Here is a 16974-nt window from a genome sequence, read left to right as displayed (position 1 = left end):
TTGGGTTGACACAGGAACGAGATCCACACCACGCTGGCCTGATGGTGTGTATTCTTTTGAGACACGAGGCACAAGGCATATCGGTGGCGTAGCTCGCAGGAAGTGCTCTTTAGCTAGAATAATCACACGATGGAGCGACCACAGCTAGACAAAAGGCAGAGTCATCGTTGCCGTTGGGTGGTGTGGCAACTGGTGACGACGATTAAATACTGACTTCGCCCACTTCGGCTTCAGCTCTTCTTCACCCACCCCCAACTCTCGAGCCCACCAATGTCCGACCAGCAGCTCACAGTCGTTGTTGCTCAGCTAACTGGACTTTCAGCTGTTCTGGACTCTCAGCTTTCCAGGGGTCCCACTCTTCAGAGACCTGCATCATGGCAGGGCTGTCTGGTGGTTGCTTTTTTGTTTCCCAATGGCTGCAGGGTGACCCGCCACTCGTGAACTGGTCTGCATCGGTCACTGATGCGTTGCTAACCCAGGCCGCAGACTGGATGCTTCTAGACGGCACAGCAAGGACCAAGACTGTAAGAAAGTTACTGACATAAACTGACAAGAATAGAAAGCATGCCTGCGCACAGGGAAAGGAGAAACATCTATGGGCGGCGCATGGTGCACAGTCAAACCAGCTTTTCAGACTCCTTAGCTCCACGCTCCTTGAGCGCCAGTTCCAGCGGAGTGGTTCGGCCACTTGCTGTCCAATCTTTCTGCCAGACGTTCATTCTGGCAAAGCCAACCAGCATGCTCTGCCTCTAGCCATGGCAATATAAAACAGTGCCCCCTGGTGATGGGAATTGCCACGGCTGGGCGCTCTCATCCTTGGGCTTCCGGTCAGAATCTCGCCGACTTTCGTCAGGACTTAATACTATATCACCAGTGGTTCCTACCATTGTTTCTCCCAGATTGACACGTATCAAACGTCACGTACACCTTATTCTGCTTGAGGTCTACGATACTGTGCTGGAGGAGACAAAGTGTGCCAAAAGTCTTATCCCTGACTCTGGGATTTTGCTTTTTTGTCAGATCCTTCTTGGCTGCCCGGACCAGGCTTGGGCTCCCTACTAGCTTCTCGACTACTGACGCCTTCTTCCCTCGTTAGCTCTCGATCAGCGGAATTGGACGGCACGTTTAGGTCGAACACGGCGTGGCCAACCGGGGGGGTGGTGCGTCCCTTGCTTCAAGGAGGTTGACGAAAGGGAACCTCGACCACACACCGGCACACCTTCACCGCGATTCACTCTTCTCTATTCTTTCTCAGATCTTTCTTCTACTCTCTTAAAACGGAATTGATTTCCTTGCTCTGAAGACCGTTCGATGCTTAAGGTTTGAACCTTAAAAGTGGTGGTTGATCTAGGGTGCTTGTCATACAGCTGGGCGGGTCAAACACGGGGCTTGCTGGATATAGATTACACGGATCACACGCTCGCGAGGAACCGACACCATGCCTCCCAATGGCTCTTCGTTCACATCTTTGAATCTCCCATCGGCGTTTACCCTCCCGCGATGCATGGAATACTTCACTGTTACTGCGGGTCCCAACACGGATCTTTGGCGCAAACCCGGTGCCCGTGACACCGCCACCGCTCCAATCGTCTTTACCTCCCTCCGACGCCGGTTTGAGGTTGCAGAGGTGACGGTGACCGCGGACTGGGAGATGGAATGGGACCAAGGCGGGCTAGTGATCTTCGCCGGGGCGGCACCGCAGTCATCAGAGGATGGACCGGTGCACCGTGTGCCCTTGTCACCACCGCTCCCGGGGACGTCGCCCGCCGCCATTCGACTCGGAGCCACGCCCCATGCCCCGTCCTCTGCTCGCCCCGGCAAATGGGTCAAAGCCGGCATGGAGTTCTGCTCCGGGACGATGAATGTCTCCAGCGTTAGCGCCACGGTCGACGGCGCCGACTGGTGCGCCTCGCCGTTATCGTCCCCGGAGCACGGTCCTGCGATGGTGCACTCGCTGCGCATCAAGCTGGAGCGCGTCGGCCATGCCCTGTGGATCTGGTACCAGGTGCCCGCCGTCGCGGCGCCGTATGCGATGATGACGTCGGGCGCGCTGCCCAGTGGCATGTGGCGCAAGCTGCGTGAAGTGACCTGGTTCTTTTACGGGGTCGAGGACAAGTTCGTGCACGTGGGCGTGTACGCCAGTCGCCCGAACCGGCTGTCGCGCAGTGCGACGATGTGGGAGATGGTGAATGGGGATGGGACGGATGGGACGGGGGCGGTGGATGGATTGGTGGTCGAGTTTGAGGATCTGGAGATTTCTTAGGTTGCCGGAGTATTCGACTTGCCCATGGGTGCATGTTTGCTGCTGCACGGATAGCATGATGGGCGTTTTTCACGAGTTCGACGACCGTTTTCTTTTGTTTTTGCTTTTTTACTCTTTTGCTTCCTTTTCTGTTTCCTTGGTAATGTGGTCATGGCGAGAGCGGAATCGGCGTCTCTGACAGGGAGCCTTTAGGAGCTACTCGGGTGTTTGGATACATTGAGGGTTCAGGTTGCTATCTATGCTTTCAGGTACTGTCCAATTCACCGAATGTTCTTGTTACTAGAAATCGAGAGGCATGTCCGACTCTCTCACAATGTCCCCTTTGGGGGGTTTGCCCCATTGGCAAGCATGCTCCTGAAACATGCATCCTATCCTGCGTCGATGTTGTTGCTGTCAATGTCATTTTTCGATCCTCTACAAGTAACTGATCCCATCGACGTAATTCTCTTGAACCGTGTGTTCAGGAACTCTCTCGCCAAACGCCGCAATGTGTACTGTACATTCTTCACGTTGACCAACATGAACGTCGACGTTCGAGGATCCGATTCATCGAAACATAAAATGATTCAACCCGCTACCACATCCTCTGGATGCATGGAAAACCGAAATGGTCAAAAACCAGTCCGTTCAACATCTCCTCTGGCTAAAATTCGGATAGTAGCATGGCTCAACTGACTCTTCGACGTAGTTTCTGTTGCACCCCCGTCTATCTACGTAGGTACGTATAGCGATTCCAACAACAGTCGTCATGCAACAGTTGCCCGACTGGAGCCCTGGTCTGGGTCACCAGCCAGTGGGTGGTTCTGCTGCTGCTGGTGCCAGGGAGACAAGAGCTGAGGCGGAAACAGCTAGCCTTAGCCTTAGCCTTAGGCAGGCTAGCCCGCCCGCCCGCCCGCCTAGGGGCCAGCGCAGGGCACAAAAACCAAAACCCTTTCCGTGGTTTCCGCTCCCTCTTCTCCACCGCCGGTTCTGGTCGGATGATCCGGGAGGATGGAGAACGGCGAAAGGGGGTGGTGTACTTGCATCGCCCTCACAATAAGGGGAGGGAGAAGGGGTGACGAGAATGGAAAGTGCGAGGATGGTTGACGGTTATTGTTAGAACCGAGTCCCCAATATATCGGCAATAAGGGGGAGATGGGGGCATGGTGGATGGATACGGTACGGTAGATGGACTCCGCAGTGTGGGAAAGGGGAACGATGAAGATGACGAGGGGATACGAGAGAACGAGCCTCGAGACTCCAGGTTCTGTTGCGAGTGAGGTCAGTTCGGAGGGCAAGAACCATGGGATTCAATTTTGAATGATCTAAGGTGGTAGCTGTAAGCTTTCCCCCCCCGGTTCATGTGCACTGGATGTACTGTATATAGTCTACTGTAGTGTGGTGTGGTGTAGGTATGAGTAAGTTATAGTTACAGGTGAAGTAAGCTTGATCCCCAATGGTTAAGCAGGCAGTGCCAGCACAGCAACTGTGGGACCCCTCCTCTCTCGGAGGCTGCAAGCAGCGCAGCAGGCAGGCAGGGAGATCCTGCGGCGGAGATCTTGGTGTGCATATCATATCGACGAGATGAACTCTGTACAGTCCAGGAAATCTGCATCAATGCCTTGATCCCAAGTCTATTCTGTCACCTCGACCTCTACAAATCCGAATTTCTGGTTCGATGGAACGGGTTGTAGTTGTATGATGTTTTTTGTCTTGTTTTGTTTTATTTTGTCTTGTTTTTGTTTTTCCCTCTCTTTCTTGGGGAGGGAGCGCCCGGTGGAGATCCCGACTCAATCACAGGAAGGGAAAATTATTGATGGCGCCACTATTGGGGGGTCTGCCGACGCCACTAGTGGTTGGTAGTTAGCACTGGACCTGGTGGACGAAGGGCTTTCTGCTGGAGATTCTGAAGTCGTCTTGGATGTAGGGCAGCAATTGTCAACTTGAGCGAGTAGTACAGATAGTTGTACGGCTGTACACAAGAGAGCCTAGACAACGCGTCCAGCTCGTCCCGGTGAAAATGACGACGAATATAGAATTTCTTATCTACCACCTCTGACCAGCTGCATGCTTACCTCAGCCGTGCAACGGTCCAGAAGTGGAGGCCATCTGCGGGCGGTGATTGGCGGGGCTCGCTCACCGCATTTTCTTTGCTGCTTACCTAGTTTTAGTTCGAGTTCCCGATCTGCATGCACCACCGCACTGCATTGCAGCATCGCAGCATCGCAGCATCGCAGCATCGCAGTATCTCTCGTCTTCCAACTTGTTCTGCTTGCAGGCTTGCAGTGCCAGTGACTCTTGCCAATGGCCCGATTGGGGAATCCCAGGCATGATTGCGCGGGACAACCATCCGAGAAGACGCCTTTCTGCTGCCGCGGATTGGTTCGTGGAGGAGGGTTGATGTCGGATAGCGTAGGATTAAACTCTTTCTCTTGGGCCTCTCTTATCCTCCTCCCCCCCCTCCCCTCCTCGCCTTCTTATGGTCAATTCTCCGGGCGGTACATCGAGGGTACTCAGTGTACATCTGACAATCAAGTGTATTCGAGGAGAAAGACAAGATGGTTCGAAGCCAAATGCGAGCTGGATTCAAAATGACATACAGCCAAATCATTACTGTGCCAACTCCCAGCTGCCCCGCCAACTAACCAGTAAAGTGAACTAGTTCTCCATCGGTCTTCCGTGCGGACCCATTTTTACATTATCCTTTTTTGTTTTTTTTTTTTCCGCGCTCTCGCTCTCCCTCACGCTTGCTGCTCATTCGAGTCAAAAGAGTTCAACCACAACACCTGAACATACCTTCTGGGATTGACTGACTGACGGACTGACGGACTGACGGATTGAAGCTAGACTAGTCCCAAAAGTCTGCCACTGATATTCCCGACTTCCCCTCTTTCCTCTTTGTTTATTTTACTATCATCATCATCAAATCTATTATCTCCAACTCACTAACCACTACTTTCCCAATTGTACCACCTTCCTCTCCCCCCTCCCCCTCCTTTCCCTAAACTACTCCTCCATCTTTCCCTCTTCCTCTTCCTCTTCCTCTTCCTCTTCCTCTCTTCATACCCCTCCTAAGACACACATTCACATACACACCCACCCAACTTCCTCCCTTACCTCTTCCACCCCCCTCCTCCTCCCTCCTCGTTTACCTTCCGTGCGCGGGTGGCTATTTTTTTTTTTTTTTTTCTGATCCCGGTCCGAAACTTCTCCGCATCCCGCCGGACGCTTCGCCTTTTGTACATTATCGCTGTTTCCGAGTTGAACGCCTTTCGCTTCCCCTTTTGCGCTGTTTGCGAATATCCGGCGTTCATAACGACTGTAACGACATCCCCCACCCGCGACGACGATTCACAATGGAGGCTGTGACGATCTCGATCCGACGTCCCATCGACGACCCCCTCTACCTGGCCGGCACCTTCTCCGACCCCCAATGGGAGCCCGTCGAGCTCAGCTCCAAGCCCGTCGACACCGAACCCGATGAGGACGGACTCATCTCCACCGAATATCTCTTCTGGCACGACCTGACCCTGCCTCCCGGCCAACATCAGTACAGATTCCGTGAGGGGAAAAAGGGCCCGTGGTTTCATGATGAGGCCGTAAAGCATGGTAGGCACTTCCCTCTGGCATCGTTGTCTGGGCTTTGCGCTGTGGCGCAGGGTTTTTGAGTTTGTGCTTTAGGAGAGAGAAACTAATTGACTATGCTATGTAGTACCCGGTGAGGGTGGCTTCGTCAACGTGTTTACTGTTGGGGAGAAGGAGTCCGCGGCCGATGCTGTTCAGCCCGTTGTGGAGAACGATGTCAGCGAGAAGACGGAAGAGATTGTCTCGGAGGACGCTACGCCCAAGGAGAACGGGGTCAATGGAGTCGCCGAGCATGACACACCTGCGCAAGAGTCCACGCCCGAGGAGCACAAGCCTGAGCCCGTCGCCGCTCAAATAGAGACCGAGCTGGAGGAGCCTGTCACTAACGGCAGCGCCGCAAACACTGAGGTCAATGGCACCGAGACTGTGGAGCAGCCCTCGGAAGAAAAGCCTACGGTCACCGCGAACGCCCCCGAAGCCGTGGAAGAGAAGTCCGCCGAAGCTGAGCCATCCACCGAGAAGGAAGAAGCCGCCGTCACTGAGACTCAAGAAGCTCCAGTCATCACTGAAGTTGCCGAAGCCGCCACAGAAGCCGACAAGGACTTAATAAAGGAAGAAGAGCCGACCACTGCTGTTGAGAGCGCCCCCGAAACCGACAGCAAGGCAGCTGAAGAGCCCCAGACGGAGAAGGTCGCCGACGAGCCCGTGCCTAAGGCCGAAGAGTCTGCTACCGAGAGTGTGGCTGTAGAGACTGCCGCGGAAGACACCCCTGCAGTGGGAGCCGTCTCGGAAAAGACTGCTGAGACCGAGCCCGTTGCGACCGAGACTTCCGTTGAGGAGTCGACCGCTCAAGAGCCCGTCGAGGAGCAGCCCATCAAGGAGGTGGAGGCGACTGAGGCCGCGGTGGTCGAGTCTACGGAAGAGGCCGCTGAGGAGGAACCCGTGTTACAAGAGTCATCCGAGTCAGCTGCTCCTGTCGAGTCTACGACTGAACCCAGCGCCGAGACCAAGGAGCTTCCCGAGGATAGCAAGACCCAACAATCCCTCGAAGTTGCTGCTCCTGTAGTTTCCGCTGAGGAGTCTGTCACACACGAGGCCTCCGAGAAATCCGAGGAGACCCCCTCTGTTGAGACTACCGCTCAGGAGCCTGCCAAGGAGGAGCTTCTCAAGGAAGAGCCTGTGAAGGAGGAACCTGTCAAGGAGGAGTCCGTCGCCGAGCCTAGCACCGAGAAGGTTACGGAAGAGCCTGTTGTCACCGAGACGTCATCCGAAACTGTTCCTACTCAAGAATCGACTGAGACTCCAGCCACCGAGGAAGTCGAAGCCGAGCAAGCCGCGGAGGAGCCTATTGAGACCCAAGTCGCAGAGACTTCTGCCATCGAGCCTCTTCCTGAAGTGGCTTCTACCGAGGCGGGCGAGAAGGAAGAGCCTGTTGCGGAGCCAGTCACCGAGGAGTCTTCCGAGGTCGCTGCTGAGGTTGCGCCAGTGGAAGCCGCCGCCGAAACCACGACTGTCGATGAGTCCAAGGCTGAAGAGTCCGTGTCTGAGGAGAAGCCTGTAGAGGAGGCTGCCACTGAAGCCCCGGTTGAGGTCGCCACTGAAGCTTCTGAGCCCGCCAAGGAGGTCGTCGCTGACGAGCCTACTCCCGAGGTCTCGCACACTGAGTCTGTGGAGGAGCCGAAGGAGACCACAGTCGTCGATGACAAGGAAATGGAAGTGAACGCCGTGGGGGAGCCGATGGAGCCCCCTGTGGAAGCCGCCAACGAGTCAGGTCAGACCGAAGCCGCTGCCGAGGAACCTACTTTGGAAGGCGCAACCGCCGAGACCAACACTCAGGAGGAGCCTGCTCACCCAGAGACCGTCGCGGAAGAGCCCGTTGTAGAGACTCCTGCTGAAGCCACTACCTCCGAAGCCGCTGCTCCCGAGATCGCTCAAGAGCCTATTGAGAAGGAAACCGTCACTGAGGAGCCAGCCGTAGAGAACCCTAAGAACGCCATTGTGGAAGAGCCGGTTGTTGAGACCACTGCCGAGAAGACGCCCGAGGAGCCTGTCGTTGAAGTTCCTGCTGAGGTGGAAAGCGAGAAGGAACCTGCTGTTGAGCCCACACAAGAGCAGACCGTGGAGGAGCCTGTTTCTGAGCAGCCGGTTGCTGAAACTTTGGTGGAGGAGCCTGTGAAGGAAGAACCTGCTGTTGAAGCTCCTGCTACTGAAGCGCCCGCGGTTGAGGAGTCCGCTGCTGAGACTACTTCTGAAAAGGCGACAGAAGAGCCTGCTGTTGAGGAGGCAGTTGCTAACGCTGTTGTTGCTGAAGTTACTGAGGAGCCAGTTGTCAAGGAGGAACCTGTTGTCGAAGAATCCGTCGACCCGACTACCGAGAAGACCTCCGAAGAGTCTGCCGTTGAGCAACCAGTCGTCGAAACCGCCCTTGACAAGGAGCCCGAGCAGGAGCCCACAACGAAGGAAGAGTCAACGGTTGAAGAACCAGCTGTCGAGGCCACTCCTGAGGTCAGCCACGGAGAAATTCCGGAGGAACCCGTCGCCGAGACTCCTGCTATGGAAAGACCTATTGCTCAAGAACCTGTTGCTGAGCCCATCGTTGCTGAGGCTGCTGAGACTGTCAATGAGCCTTTGGCTGATGCAGTGACTGCGGAAGAGCCTGTAGCAGAGGCCATCGTTGCCGAGACTGCCAAGGCCGTTGAAGAGCCTGCTCAGGAGACCCCCGTTGCTGAGGAGCCAACTCACGAAGCTCTCACCGTGGAGGAAGTCGCAGACCAGGAGAAGACTGTCGAGGAGCCCGTCGCTGAGGCCACTGAAGAGTCTGCTTCTTCCACTGAGCAGCCGGCTCTCGAGACTTCTGCTCCCGAGGAGCCTTCCGAGGAGGCGCCTGCTGTCGACACTACTGCTACCGAGACTGCCGAAGAGAAAGCTCAGGAGGAGCCTACCGTCGCTGTCGAAGAGCCCGTGGTGGAAGCCGCCGCTGCTGAGGAACCCGTCACCGAACAGCCTACTGTTGAAGAGCCCGCCCAAGTCGAACCCGCTGCCGCTGAGCCTGTGACTGAGAATGTTGTTGAAGCTGCAGAGATCGTTCAGGAGCCTGTTGCGGAAGAGCCCGTCACCGAAAAGGTTACCGAAGCCGCGGAGCCCACCAAGAAGGAGCCTGTCGCCGAGGAATCTGCCCAACCCGAGCCAGCTGCTACCGAGAAGGTCACTGAGGAGGTTGCTGACGTTGCGGAGCCAGCCAAGGAGGAATCAGCTGTGGAGGAGCAAGCACCCGAGGTTCCTGTCACCGAAGAGCCCGCCGCGTCCGAGCCAGTGACTGAGGAGGCTGTCACTGCTGAAGAGGTCGCTCCTGTTACGGAGGCGCCTGCTGAAGAGATTCAAGAAGAGCCTAAGGAGGTCCCTGTTGTCGAGGAGACTCCCGCCGTCGAGGAGAGCGTTGTTCCAGAGGTCACCATCGAGAAATCTCAGGAGGAGCCTAAGGAGGCACCTGTTGTTGAGGAGACTCCCACTGTCGAGGAGACTCCTGTCGAAGAGACCCCAGCTGTCGAAGAGACCCCTGCTGTCGAGGAGGTTCCCGCTGCAGAGGAGACTCCCGCTGTTGAGGAGACTCCTGTCGAAGAGACCCCAGCTGTCGAAGAGACCCCTGCTGTTGAGGAGACCCCTGCTGTTGAGGAGACCCCCGCTGTTGAGGAGACCCCCGCTGTTGACGAGACCACCGCTGTCGAGGAGACCCCCGCTGTCGAGGAGACCCCTGCTGTCGAAGAGACCCCTGCTGTCGAGGAAGTTCCCGCTGCAGAGGAGACTCCCGCTGTCGAGGAGACTCCTGTCGAAGAGACCCCTGCTGTCGAGGAGGTTCCCGCTGTCGAGGAGACTCCCGCTGTCGAGACTGCTACTGTGGAGGCAACTCGTGCTGTTGAGGAGACCACCGCTGTTGAGGAGACCCCAGCTTTCGAGGAGACCCCCGCTGTCGAGGAGACCCCCGCTGTTGAGGAGACCCCCGCTGTCGAGGAGACCCCCGCTGTCGAGGAGACTCCTGTCGAAGAGATCCCTGCTGTCGAGAAGGTTCCCGCTGTCGAGGAGACTCCTGTCGAAGAGACCCCTGCTGTCGAGGAGACTCCCGCTGTTGAGGAGACCCCTGCTCCAGAAGTCACAACCGAGAAGTCTCAGGAAGAGCTTAAGGAGGCTCCTGTTGTCGAAGAAACTCCCATTGAGGAGACACTTCCCGAGGTGGCTGCAGTAGCTGTTGCTGACGAGCCTAAGGAAGCACCGGTTGTTGAGGAGACCCCAATCGAGAAGACCATCGACGAGGCTCAGCCGACATCTGCAGCAGCTGTCGAGGAGCCTGTCGCTGTGCCCGTCCAAGAGTCTGTTGAGGAATCTGTTCCCGAGGTCGCCGAGAAAGAAGTTGAAGCTCCCGCCACGGAAGACTTCATTCCTGCAGTCGTCAAGGAAGATGTTGCCCGCGTGACGGAAAGTGTTGAGGAGCCTGTTGCCGCTGAGCCAACACTTGAGACTGTTGCACCTGCATCTGCTCCCGAGCCTACTCCGGTCGAGGCGGCTGAGGAAACCCAAGTGCAGGAGGAGGAGCAACTTTCTGAGCGTGTGTCTTTCGCCGAGATTGAAGGCAAGGAGGTGCAAACGCCCATCAATGGAGTCATCAACACGCAGACGGCTGCCCAAGAGGAAGTCACCGACGCTGCAAGCACCGTCAAGGACGATACTCCTGCCGAGCCGGCTTCTTTGCAGTCGGAGGAAGTCAGCAGAGAAATCGTGCCTGAAGATTCCGTCGCTTCTGAACCTGTTGCTGAGGCTGCTACGGAGCAAGAGTGCCCCAAGGACAGTCTTCTGACACCCGAGATTATTGCCGCCGGCGCTGCCGCCGCCGTTGCTGCCGGAACTGCTGCTGCCGTTGGAGCCGCTTCGGTCTCCCACAAGGAGCCTGAGGCTGCTGCACCTGCTGAGACCAAATCACAGGAACCCCAGCCCGAGAACAAGGACAAGGCCGTCAACGTCGTGCCTGGAACCTGGCCCACTGAGGGTAAGAGCTCTCTGGCGACGAGTAAGCAGCTCGGAACTGACCCTGATACAGCCCTCGCCGGTGACGACGCCGCCAAATCGACCCGCGAGCCCACCGCCGAATCGTCATCGAACGCTGCTGACAAGGCCGTGGCCACCAAGGGCGATGAGAACCCTCGCTCACAGAGTCAAAATCGGTCAGTCACCGCTGTTTCTCTGAATCATAAGAAGCATGACAGCTGGTTGAAGACTATCTTACGCGCTGTGTTTACCAATTTCTTTGGAGCAATCTTTTCTCCCTTCCGCCGTCGCGGAGGGAACAACCAATAGATGTGTCTCCTGGAGATGCTGATTTCAATGAAGCCCTTTCCTTGGGAAGAGTGGAGATTTGTCCAGAGTTTTGATGCTTACGTTTGTTTATTGCCAACGCTAATGTGAATCAGGAGTCTGTTCTTGATGACCGTTTTTGCTGCCCCCCTGCTCGCATTTGTTTGGCACGCATATACCCGCTGAGTTGTTCGAATTTCTTGATGCGAACCTGCGCCGCTCATTTCTATTACTCGAATCGATTCCCCTGTATTTGATATCTTCGATGGTTTTCTAGGACGAGTATGTTTATTCTAGTGTTATTTTACTCTGCTTAAGATTGTTCGAGTGTCTTTGACGTGTTTAATGGTGATGGCGATGCGAGACTGTCGATTCCGTGGCAGTGCAGCTGCAGTGGCTTTTCGCATACAGTTCATGGTTTGCAGTTTGTGCACAGGTCCGACGCAGATTATTGTTTACCCATAGCATATAATGATGTCCTATGATTGATGATAATGAGATTACTGGTTCAATGACTTGTTTGTCTTGGTGTCTCTTGTTTATCATAGATTTATACATTGATTTACACTGAATGGGAGTAAGAATCCAACCACAGTAGTCGGAGAACGGGCATGATAAAGCCCAACCTTGATGGTTCTGCACAACCAGTATCGAGTAGTGGAAAGGTCTTTCCCAATTGTAGCCGACGATTAGGGTTCCTACTCCCCTCAGCACAAATGGATGCAAATGGATGCAAATGTCCCAGCAAAATATGCATATCTCCAAACCTCATCTTCTCTCCGTCTGGCGCTCTTGAGAATCTAGTATGCCCATGCCGGCTCATATGCGCATAATACTTATTGTAGCGTACTGTTAGTATGGAATCCCAGCCTGTAGCAGCGACGGAAACCCTTTTGGTCCGTCTAGCAGGAAGAAACTCGAGGCGAAAACCATGAGCACAGTGACACGACATCATTCGGCTCGATGGTTCTTGGGGGGAGTTTCTTCTGGGGAAGTCTTGTTTTTGCTCTGATCTTCTGTTCGGTTACGCTGGGCTGGACTGGGCTGGGCTTTGGAGTTGATGCCTTGGTGGAGTACGATGATGGAGGATGTAGTTGGTGAGAAGGGTCAGTAATAAGTAAAACAGCAACAGTAACAGCAACAGCGTCAGCGAGTGTGGCACTACCAGCATCGGATCAGTAAAACACTCTAGCAGAGATTATTTGGCAAAGAACCAAGTCAGATCTCCTTCTTTTGTGTTATCTTTTTAAAGACATACTCAGTCGAACTTGTGAAGCGTTTTTCGCTTGAGATGAGGTCAAGGTGCGGAGCTAAGCTTCAGTTTTCTTGCTCTTCTCGACCATCCCCTTCCGTGTGATAGTGGGAGTGTAGCTGGAGGTGCATGTTTGTTCATGTTAGTTGTTTGTACTGCAAGGTGGATAGCTTGATTGTAAAGTCCTCATGAGTGTCTTGTCATTTGATAGCCTTCCATCCAGAAGCCTCTAGTTCGAGATTGTCAAGCTTCGAGTTCCAGGCGGGTCAGTAGATGAAGGGCAGAATTGATCGACCTAGGGAGGCAGACGGATCCCCCAGATTATGTAGTGTGCTGCATCTCCTGTCCTCGGAATTGGAATGTGGGGGATGTTAGCTGTTTATGTTCTTTACCACCTAGGATATTCTTTTCCTTCGGTTGCCTCCTACGTCAGATCTTTCTCTCATATTCTCGCGGGAATATACCCAGTAACACGCGGCGAAGACCGTAGTGCTATTTCTTCAAGATAAAAAGAGGATACCAGCTATACTTGCTTCATTGGCTTGGGATAGATAGCCATTCTTTCTCTATCTTCGTCTCCGGGGGAAAACAGGGGGACTCTGGGGTAGTGACTGGCCCCGCATTGATTCTTAGGAATCTGCAATATGGAAAGCTTGGCTGGTGTATGCACAGTCCGAGGTGCTAAGGATGATAGTATAGAGCGATTCCTTATAGAACAAAAGGGTCCAGGCTCTTCAGCCATGCCCTTGTGTTTGGAGTCACGGCGACACATGGTTCTGAAATTTGACATTCCATAGTTCTTTGATTTTATAGTGTAATGCTGTCTGGGCTGAACTGGAGGTTAAGTATACAGTGCTGTACATAACACTAAGGCTGATGAACCTGACTTTCCCTAATCATGGGTCTTAACTGAGAATCTGAAGCATTTCTTAGAGAACTGTTTTCTCTGATCGTGCAGCAATTTGTCAAGCTTACTTGTACTGAATTGCCCTTAAATCTGAGATTCTATTCTATTTCTTTTTATCATCGATACTCTTACTTCTACTCTTTATCCCCTTAGATAGACAAGAAAGCATGTTTATAAACTCATCAACCGGCTTGCTCCAGTACCAACAAGCCCTGACATCCTATACTGCCCTGTTAAGCCTATGATGTAGAGAAATGAAGCTGTAAACACCACCCCAAGACGCGATCAGCCGCCCTGAGGAAGAAGGTTATAAGATCTTCTGTAGAAAAAGTAAAGTCAAGCTTGCTGCGAAGCTATTCACAACAGCCCTGGTTGACCACACCCGAGTCATCTGGCTTGCTCTCTCCACTCTGTGTTATCCATTCACTCAGTGAATCTTGACTCTCACGGCTTTTGATCTCCGTCTCGCCCTCCCCTCTCTTTCTAATTCATCCATCGAAAGCCTTCTTTTCTTTTGATTCTTGTTCGAACGACTTCTTATCCCGAACAACCATCCACATCCAACCTCACTTCCATCATATGAAAGGTAAGTTGCCGTCGTTCTTTCTACAATCTGTCCTTTGTGAAATGAAGGTGAGAGAACAGACCTCTACCAACGAGGATCGATTCGATATTGAGAGGTGTTTCGAACACTGACTCCCTGACTGTGGTGTTTTGATATCAAGAGGCCCTTTGTATACAGACTACTTGACTGCGGTGTTTCTCGCGATAGACAGTTATCCTCCACATACCTACCCATCGCTTCCAGGCTCAACTTCTGCTTGATATAGCAGAGGAAGGTTTGTGATCCTCACTTCTTATGCTTCATCTCGCGAGCCTGTCCCAGCCAGACCCAACAATAAGACTTGATGCTAACATGATCGATCGTCGTTCCTAGGCCCTGGGAAGCAGTTCCCTCTGTCAACTGCAGAACATAAACCGGGATACTGTTGTGTGAAACAGGGAGCGAAATAGAACGTCGTTGCCCTGTTGTGATAAAGACGCGTCTTTGTGCAAAGCCACGTAAGTTCATTATTTGGCTGCTATGTTTCATCGAACACCGCAGTAAAAAGACTGGTCGATGATAGACTAACAGCCTTTCAGACCTTGTCCATCTGTGCCTCCAGCACAGCGATCGCCGACCATGGCGCCTCTAGACGGCAATGCGTGGGCGATCAAAGCAGCCCGTGAACAAGAACGCCTACAGCAGGTGCAGCAGCAACTGCAGAAAGAGAACAAGACTCAAAGACCCGAGACGCGGTTCTCCAAAGGTACGTTCGTTCGTTCGTTGCTGCACAATTGCACAAACTGACAGCCGACCGACCGTATAGAAACCACTTCCACTACCACTACCTCCACAAAGCCCTCGTCTCTGGTGTCGTCGAGGAAACCTAGTAGCTTCGTGAGAACAAGTTACCATGCTGAGATAGACGCCGCTCTTATGCGGAGCACCAGAAACCGGGTTCGCATCTCGGATGAGACGCCCGCGACTTCGGTGTATAGCGTTGCATATAATGATGATGATGATGTTGATGATGATGACGACGAGCCGAGCATCTCCCAGGTGAAACGGACGTATGCAGAGGTAGCAGTGCGACCCCAGGCGAACCGGTCCTTCACGCAACCCGAGGTAGCCACGCCCAAGGCGAAACGCTCCCTCACCGACGTCGAGTTCAAGACGAAACGCTCCTTCACCGCGCCCGAAGTAATCATCACCCCCAAGGCAACAAAACGGTCGTTCACCGACCCCATCCGTCGGTTCAAGAAGGACAAGCGGCCCAAGGGTGTTCCCAGGGGAGACCCCGGCCCCGAGCACAGCTACTGGGAGCCGGACGAGAAGCCGACCTTCCTGCAGGCCTTGCGCTCTAAGCTCTCGTTCAAGGACCTGCCCCTGCTCGGCCACAAGCCCCCCGCCGACACCTCGCTCTGGATCCGCGCCGAGGACTACCTGGACGCGGTCGACCCGGGCTGGCGCAAGGACATCGAAAAGGGTCTGCTGAAGAAGCACGGCATCTTCGTGTCGGAGCCCCCCAAGCAACCCATCCCCGTCAACCCCAAGTATCCGGAGGCCACCGTCTGGCGTCCCCCTAAATACCCTAAGAACCATAAGCCCTGCACCTGGGTCGGCCCGCCCCCAGAAGATGACCCCACCGAGGCGCTGCCGCAGTCGACTGGGGAATGTAAAGAAGATAGCAGCAGCACGGCTGTGGGTGATTCTGCGCAGGACAATGTTGTTGGTGGTGATAAGCAGTGTGAGGCCCCGCTTGTGGTTGACGAGACAAGTGAACAGCCCCGTGTGCGGATGCCGCCGAGACTGCAGCACAAGACCGGCAATGTTGCGCAGTATAAGCCGCTCGTCATCGATAGGGTGACGGATGTGTCCGCTCATCAGTCTGGCTTGCTCAAGACTGATGAGCAGGAGCCCGGGAAGTCGAAAGAGTATACACCACTTGTCATCGGTCGATCGAGGTCTGGGTCCGCTCACTCTTCCAACACGTCAACGTCGACTATCACGGAGCCAACATCAACCGTCAAGAAAACTAAGCCCATCAAGTCCATCGAAAACACACCACTCGTCCCCGATGGACCGAAAGAAATCTCACAACGCAACGCCGACAAGGCGGAGAGCACCAAGCCCCAGCAGTCCGAGGACAACAAACCCGAGGACAAGCCACTCGCAATCGACAGCCCAAAGAGCGTCTCCTTCAACGACTGCAGTGGCAGGACTACATCGGCAGCGCCCCAAGCTCCCACCCCAAAGCTGGAATACAAACCGCTTATAGTCGACGGATCCAAGGGCGTGCCCGGCACCCGCGGTAACATCGAGTCGACAGCGACGAAGAAAGATCATGCACAGCAACCCCGGGCCAGAAACCCGACGTACGAGGCATCGATCCTCAAAGAGTTGCAGGGCTACCAGTTCCCGACGATTCTGAACCCGGGGCAGACGTACTCGCCGTCCGTCTACGCCTCGCGCCCCGTGTCGTCGGTCTTCAACTTGGATCTTCGAGACCTCCAACTCCCACCGCCAGGGTTTACTGATCCTGAGGAGGAGAAGTGTCGCCTGGCTCCAACCCGATACAGCGTGCTGAATCCTTACGCGACACTCGTGGAGGACCCCTCGATGCGCGCGCCGGAGGTCGTTCCCGCGGCGAACCCAAACCCGCACCCGTACCCTATCCAGACGAGCTATAGCCCCCATAAAGCAGGAGGCCCGGTCTGCGATGGCAGCAAGATGCAGACGCCCAGCCGCGGAGGGTATGCGCCAGCGCCGCCGGACCCGCAGTACCAGAACACGGCGTCGCTGGAGTGCAAGCTGACCACGCACATCACGGAGCTGCACTACCATGTGGACAAGACGGCCAGCCGGCTGAGCAAGTCGTTCGAGGACAGCAAGAACTGGCACCTGGACCGGATCACGAAGCAGGTCGACGAGATGTCGGACATCGCGCGGTTAATCAACGCCAAGACCATCGCCCAGGAGGAGACGCTGAACCAGACCCAGCGCATAATGAAGGATATCCGCACCCAGGTGGCGGCTGTCCGGCTGGATGTGCAGAGCATGGAAGATAGACTTACGGCTCTGGTGCGGGAAGAGGTATCCAA

The 16974-nt window shown here is 54.6% G+C and overlaps 2 protein-coding genes across 2 annotated transcripts; both read left to right on the top strand.

The window, feature by feature from the left end:
• The first annotated feature begins 939 nt into the window (after nucleotides 1-939).
• BO82DRAFT_141043 (uncharacterized protein) lies at nucleotides 940-2396 on the top strand. The gene has a single exon (XM_025630072.1). It carries the CDS (start codon nucleotides 1439-1441, stop codon nucleotides 2261-2263), a length of 825 nt encoding a protein of 274 aa, XP_025496081.1. The 5' UTR covers nucleotides 940-1438; the 3' UTR covers nucleotides 2264-2396.
• Nucleotides 2397-5598: 3202 nt separating this feature from the next.
• Nucleotides 5599-11173, top strand: BO82DRAFT_361277 (PT repeat family protein; the record flags this gene model as incomplete). The annotated part of the gene is made up of 2 exons (XM_025636808.1): nucleotides 5599-5851; nucleotides 5955-11173. 2 exons carry the CDS (start codon nucleotides 5599-5601, stop codon nucleotides 11171-11173), a joined length of 5472 nt encoding a protein of 1823 aa, XP_025496080.1.
• Between the last annotated feature and the right edge of the window lie 5801 nt (nucleotides 11174-16974).

This window comes from Aspergillus uvarum, assembly GCF_003184745.1.
Source record: "Aspergillus uvarum CBS 121591 unplaced genomic scaffold BO82scaffold_5, whole genome shotgun sequence".
NCBI classification, from domain to species: Eukaryota; Fungi; Ascomycota; class Eurotiomycetes; order Eurotiales; family Aspergillaceae; genus Aspergillus; species Aspergillus uvarum.
The sequence above is the reverse complement of the archived record's forward strand: the minus strand, read 5'-3'. Positions and strand labels throughout refer to the sequence as shown.